The sequence below is a fragment of the Suillus paluster genome (genome assembly GCF_016628075.1).
Source record: "Suillus paluster strain FC165 chromosome Unknown EDB91scaffold_110, whole genome shotgun sequence".
Classification (NCBI taxonomy): domain Eukaryota; kingdom Fungi; phylum Basidiomycota; class Agaricomycetes; order Boletales; family Suillaceae; genus Suillus; species Suillus paluster.
Window position 1 is genome coordinate 119,555 of NW_024537670.1, and position 6,000 is coordinate 125,554.

The window sequence follows — 6,000 nt, forward strand, 5'->3', positions numbered from 1 at the left end:
GTGAATCTAGCAGTTATTATTGTTATCGTTGTGATAGAACGATAGCAAACATGGAAGGATAAGGGTTATATCAGTACCCGGATCTAACAATCCAATGGAACGCGTTGGAAATACCGTCGCAGGACTACAAAGGAGTGAAAGGAGTCCCTTAGGGGCCGTCATATGATGCAGAGTGGGTGATAAGATAAGATCACCGGAGGGACGGCACCCGAAGCCGTTACCAGCGCGGAGCGCTGGTACGGCTTCCAAAAGGAGAGGCCGCCGGCTTATGCATGACATAAGGGAATCAGGGGTTCAAAAAATGACCGAAGCTTAGAACAAAACTAAAAATGACATGTGAAGTGTCAAATTCTACCGGGTAGTTAACCCGAATAGAAGGAAACTGCTTTAGGTGACAGTCTAATGACGTGCGATCCGACCGTGGGTCAGATTCCACGCTGTCAAGATCATGGGAAAGCAGTGAACGTATCGGGACACGGACCGCCGAAGGCGGTCACAGGGTGGCCCGAAGAAGGGTGAAGGTGTGAAATTTTCAGACACATAAAAGGACGTGTCGAATGGTAGACGGTGGTTGACTTAGTTCTCGCATGGATCGCTACCGCCAATACAAGAATACCGCCACTCTGAAACAGGGCAAGCCCTGGGGTCATTCTCGAGGGGCGAAACGCGCTCGCATCTATCGCCTCTGTCGTCGAAGTACCGAGGAGTATTACAACCGGGAAGTCGCCCCCCTTCAAGGAGACGGAGGGCGAAGCAAGGATTGGAAGAATGACCCTCCATTCCATGATTCCTGGGAGTATACGAAGGAGGTACCATCCATCCTCCTCGCTCGCAGTGTGTTTGAACGCTGAGAAGCGATCAATAGTGAGTGGTGGCTGCTACTTCTTGGACTTGTACTAATACGCATCCAGAAATCCACGCCATCATGAAGCGTCTTCCGTCAAGGGTGCTTCATCAGATAAGCACGAGGAAGTACACTCAGTGGTTGGAGCGCACCAAGGACTTACTGCCGGTCACGACTTGGTACCCAGGTATCGCTACCCAGGGACCTGCGCAACAGGCTGCCCGGTGGTCTTTCCAGCCCAAAAGGTACGTTCTGGTGTTACCAACACCATTTCTTTCCGTTAGTTTTGTTAGTTTAAACGGTTTACTGATATACCGGTCGATTAGGACCTGTATGACGCCAGAACCTGAGTTGTTCAGGAGAGGCGGCTTACTCGGTGACTCCGTTAGTAGGGAGTACCGATTGGCTGTCACTGGTGAGCCAGTTCCAGGGGCGAATAATACTTTTTTCGCCTGGGACAGCGCCTCCGTTCGGGCTTGGAGAGCCGAAGAGGCCGCGAAGTACGTGGGACTAATCGCGCATGAGGAGGAGGACTTAGAGCCCAGGTCGTTGAACGAGGGTAGGCACTGGTGACTCCTAGAGTTACCTGTAGAATACTATCGTCTACCAGAGGTGTAAAGCTCCAGCATGCGAAATGTAATCGAGTGTCTGCCTGTCAACGCCCCTAAGTGTCCAGTGAGAACGGTTACCCGTAAGGTAAAGGGGTTAGCTCTTAGAAAAGATTAGAGTCAGAAGGTTAGCCCAGTTAGCCGTTAGACGTTTAGGGTTAAGCTACGGGTGGCAGTCAGCAAAACATCATCTCCTCGCGGAGTTGATTGCCACGCACGTTAAGTTAGGTCAAAGATTGCTTGATGAATAACAATCTTCTCCATGACTCCAACTTATCGAACAATAATAAGTCCTGTACTGGCGTCAGTACTGCAAATCCTTCCAAGGAATTACATGCTCGTCGTCATTCAAGAAGTACTCAGCTTCGTTCTCGAATGAATCGCGCATTTGACTTTTCTTCCACGTGTTGTAGAGGTCGCCTAACGCACGAGTGCGCTTCTTGCTTACAACACCTCGTCTTCCAGGGATGTCTGACAGTCTAATGTCTTCCATCAATTCCTGTACGAAGACCGGGATATCTCCAGGCTTGTTACATACCCAGTAACGCGCCCATCGACACAACGGCTGTTGGGGATCCAACGGTAATCGGGGTAGATCCGGGTCGCTACTTCGACAGCTCCAACTGAAATCCCCTTGGCTACCAAGGGGCACATCGATCGCCTCATCAAGGTTTCCCGAAGACGCATCATCTCGAGTGATTGCGGGCACAAGAGCGTGGTACAACGGTAATACCGAGCCGGGCAAGGGATGACCAGAGGGAGGGGCAGGATTAGATACACTACCCATGTGTCCGTGCAGAGCACTTTCACTGTCGTCAGAGGAGGGTGAAGCCCTCCCCGTACGCTGTCTTTTCAACGGTGGGGCACCGGAACGAGAGCCAACGTTCCCCTGAATAGCCATCTGCCCGTTCAGTCCGGGCCGCGGAGGCCTAATGTCAGGGGTGAGGGAACGAAGGCGCGATGGCCCAGCCACCCCAGCTTGCGCGAGGGGTATAGGCCGGGCACGTTTGACGCTAGCCCGTGCTAGTGCATCGGATAAGCTCAACTGGACATAGTCCCGTTGTTGTTGTGAAGATGTTGGAGTTTCCGCCATATCTGGGTCCACAATGTCAGCTGCTCTCGCAGTAATGACATGTCGGAACTTTCGACGGTTAAACCAAACGTCTGCGTTAGCAGAGATTTCAGGAGGCATTCTGACGGTGATCGAATTATGTAGGCTGCACCGTCCTTGGAGGTCACACCACGCGATAGCGTTAAGGTGAGTTTCCCAAGATGTCCTGATAGAAGTCAACATGCCGTGCACGTCGAACTGATCCCAAACGGGATTGAACTCGGTTTTTAGGACTAAGAGATTAACCGGGGTGATCTTCTGCAATTCTTTGCGAGAAGGTGCCAGACGATCTTTCCATCTCTTTTCGGAAGTTGTCCTTAATCCACCTGTTCAACAAGGCTGAGGGATAACCGCGGGCCTCGTACATTAATACGATGTCCGCAAGTGCCTGTTTGTAGTGTTCTACACGACTACTCAGGGTTGCTAGCCTTGACATTTCACTAATAAATGCCCCTTTCTTGACATCTTTAGGGTGATTTGTCACGTAAGGGATACGTTCGTGATGGTTCAGTGCTTTGCGATAGGGGCGCCATTCAACGGTGGGGGACCTAGATCCCTTGCCCGCGATGTACACCCACATGTCCAGAAATGGTGCGTTCCATTCCGACACTGACCAGTCCATTTGTAGTTCGTCATGAAACGATACAAAGTTCAAACGTTCTAGGGCTTGTTCTTTCGAGTCTGCATATACAAGCGCAAAGACGTCATCCAAATACCGTCCGTAGAAAGGGATGTGGGGATGTACGGTATTGGGTGGAAACCAGACCTTTTCCGATATCGCGGCATACAGTTGAGCAATATCAGGGCTGCATGCTGCACCCATCGGGAGGCCGCGTAGTTGTTTGTACGCATGGTTACCAAATTTAACGAAGAGAGGTTTTAACACTCCAATCTGAAAACAGGAGAGCACTACGTGCTTCTCATAAGGGCTCAGAGATTGGAAGTGCGCAGTCTTTTGCCACTCGCGTAATACTTTGAGTGCCGCAGAGGGATGCGGGATATTCGGGTAATATGCAATAATATCACCCGTCACAATCCAGACCTTTCGGTCCGAGTGCAACTTCACTTCGGAAAGCCGACGAGCCATGTCCTTCGATCCCTGAATGATCGTGGCATAGAGTTCGTACATCGGTTTCAAATATTTTGAAACAACTTTCGCCGCAGGTGCCTGCATGATGCTGTGGCACGGAACGATGGGCCTATAGCCTGTTGGTTTCTTATGTATTTTAGGAATGACGTAGAATTCCGGCAATACAGGCCAAGCACCATCTTTCTTGGGCATTTTAGAACGCAAAAAAGCGAATAGTTGTTCCCATTCGTCTCTCATAGATATGCCACCGAATCGCTTTATTGTCAGCTTTTCGATAGAGTCTCTAACGTCGACGACATAATCCTCGAGCTCTTGGTAAGTAGCCAACTTGTAGTTACTCTGATCGCCAAGTAGAGTTCGAGCTCCCATAATGAGCCACTCCCGGGTGACTACTGCCGTTCCCAGATTTTTATCTGTTCCGGTGACTACATATTTATGTAGATCGAGATATTCCTTGAGTTCGACCACTTTTACCAGACCCGAGTCTTTGGCAAAGTGTTTTAAACGTGTCTCAACGTGCGCAACATAGGTCTCGCAAAATCGTTCTCCAGCGTTTAAGCCGTCAAGGATGTAATCAGGCAGTCCGTCAGGAAAGTTATCCTTAGGAATTTTTAGATCATAGTCAGGGTCATAGGGGTGTTTTTTGTCACTTTCATTTGATCCGATGAAGTTAATTCTCCATGCAAGACGACGTTTGAAATCAAACCAAGCGTCCATGATAAGGTTGACAGAGGGTTTATTGTACAACAAATAGCGTCCAGAACTACTCAGGATATTCGCTAGATGATCGGGGATATGTACATTGGGACCTATATGACACATCGATAGAAATCGTCTGGTTCGTAGATAATTCTCGTTTATCGTACTAGAAAGCCAGCGTATCGCTAAACTTCGGTGGAGGTTTAGTAAAGTGTCTGGGTAGCTATCGGGGGCATCGTACCGAAATTTATCGGCGATCAATAGTGCCTCAAGCACCGCTATTTTTGCGGTTGCTTTCCCGACTTCTTCGAGGAGGGCTTTCCCTTCTTTGGGCCCTTTGAAGATGAGTTTCCATTGGGTTTTCCTTTGCCAGCCTTCTTTGGCTTCGAGGATTTCTTCGCCGCGTTCTTCGCGGCGTGCTTCTTCTTCGTCCTTTGCCCATTCCCTGAAGAACCATTGTTCTTCTTGGGCTTTTTGGGACGTTGGGAAGGTTTCTTCCCTTTCGAGTTGGATCCTTTCGAAGAATTGACATTCATCTAAGGATAAAGGGACATGAGCAAGCAACTCATGACGCGACGCCATAACAAAATGAAATGCAAGCGTAATCGCGTAATCAATGAAAACGGTATTAATCGTGAATAAGGCATGTAGCGAGTCAAAGTTTGGAGGGAGGGTCATGCGGTGATCGCGCACCTTTTTCATCCTTCGCATGACTTCACGATAAGCACGGTCTGCGACCGCTTTGCTTTCAACTTCGGGGTTGCCACCACCGTCGTTTTCGTCGTCTCGCAACTTAACAGCCTTTTCTTTACGAAAGTCCTTAGCTTCACAATCATTTCGCGCGATTTGAATTGCTCTAGCACATATCGTAGGTATGTCGTCTTTAAGACGATCAAACTCTGATGTGATGAAGGGGAGTTCCCGTTTCAAGTATTGAGGGACGGGTCTTCCGTGATCATCCATAATTTGGTCTTCCCCTTGTCCGGGTGCGACCCATTTAGGATTTTCATAAATCTCTTGTCCTGTGAGAGCAACGACTGCTCGACGATTGTCAAGACAGCCGGCAATACGAGGGAGATACACTATACACCGTATGGCTGAATATTATATAAAACATGTCACATTTTTATTGTTTTATGAGTATCTCATTTGATAGAGGGTGTTACTGGGATTGTGTTCCACTCACTTTTATAAAATTTGGTGGTCAGGAACATGAGTTATGTCCATTTTACTGTTTGGAAGGTGATACCACTCTATGACCATATTCAACAGGTATTATGTCATCTACAGGGAGTTATATCACTTGCATATAGGTCTATAAGTATTATAATCAGGTAAATTTGGTATCTCCATCTGATGATAACCACATTCAGACATTTGCCCTAGGTGAGAGGAGGAGGGGGTGAACTATAGCAATGAAAAAAATTCCTGTGATCCTGAAACTTGGTTTATCATCTTCTCTGACCTTTAAACTGGTGGGCACATGATCAGCTTGGTCACTGGTACATCCAGAGTGATCTGGCTCTGGTGTCTCCTGGTGGGTTGAGATGATCTGAGTCTATCACCTCACAAAAAATTCTGGGGATCCTGAAAACTAGCCTATCATGTTCTCTGGCCTTTAAAATGGTAGGGACATCATCAGTATACT

At 48.3% G+C, this 6,000-nt stretch overlaps 3 protein-coding genes across 3 annotated transcripts; 1 reads left to right on the top strand and 2 right to left on the bottom strand.

Moving 5' to 3' along the window:
* Positions 1–587: 587 nt before the first annotated feature.
* On the top strand, positions 588–1,417 carry EDB91DRAFT_1086943 (uncharacterized protein; the record flags this gene model as incomplete). The annotated part of the gene is made up of 3 exons (XM_041316145.1): positions 588–834; positions 912–1,089; positions 1,171–1,417. The coding sequence occupies 3 exons, from the start codon at positions 588–590 to the stop codon at positions 1,415–1,417; spliced, it is 672 nt and encodes a 223-aa protein (XP_041171175.1).
* Positions 1,418–1,756: 339 nt separating this feature from the next.
* EDB91DRAFT_1254546 (uncharacterized protein) lies at positions 1,757–2,644 on the bottom strand (the record flags this gene model as incomplete). Its single annotated transcript, XM_041323837.1, has 1 exon — positions 1,757–2,644. One exon carries the CDS (start codon positions 2,642–2,644, stop codon positions 1,757–1,759), a length of 888 nt encoding a protein of 295 aa, XP_041171176.1.
* A 1,986-nt stretch (positions 2,645–4,630) lies between these two features.
* On the bottom strand, positions 4,631–5,566 carry EDB91DRAFT_1086945 (uncharacterized protein; the record flags this gene model as incomplete). The annotated part of the gene is made up of 3 exons (XM_041316146.1): positions 4,631–4,888; positions 5,046–5,449; positions 5,539–5,566. The coding sequence occupies 3 exons, from the start codon at positions 5,564–5,566 to the stop codon at positions 4,631–4,633; spliced, it is 690 nt and encodes a 229-aa protein (XP_041171177.1).
* Between the last annotated feature and the right edge of the window lie 434 nt (positions 5,567–6,000).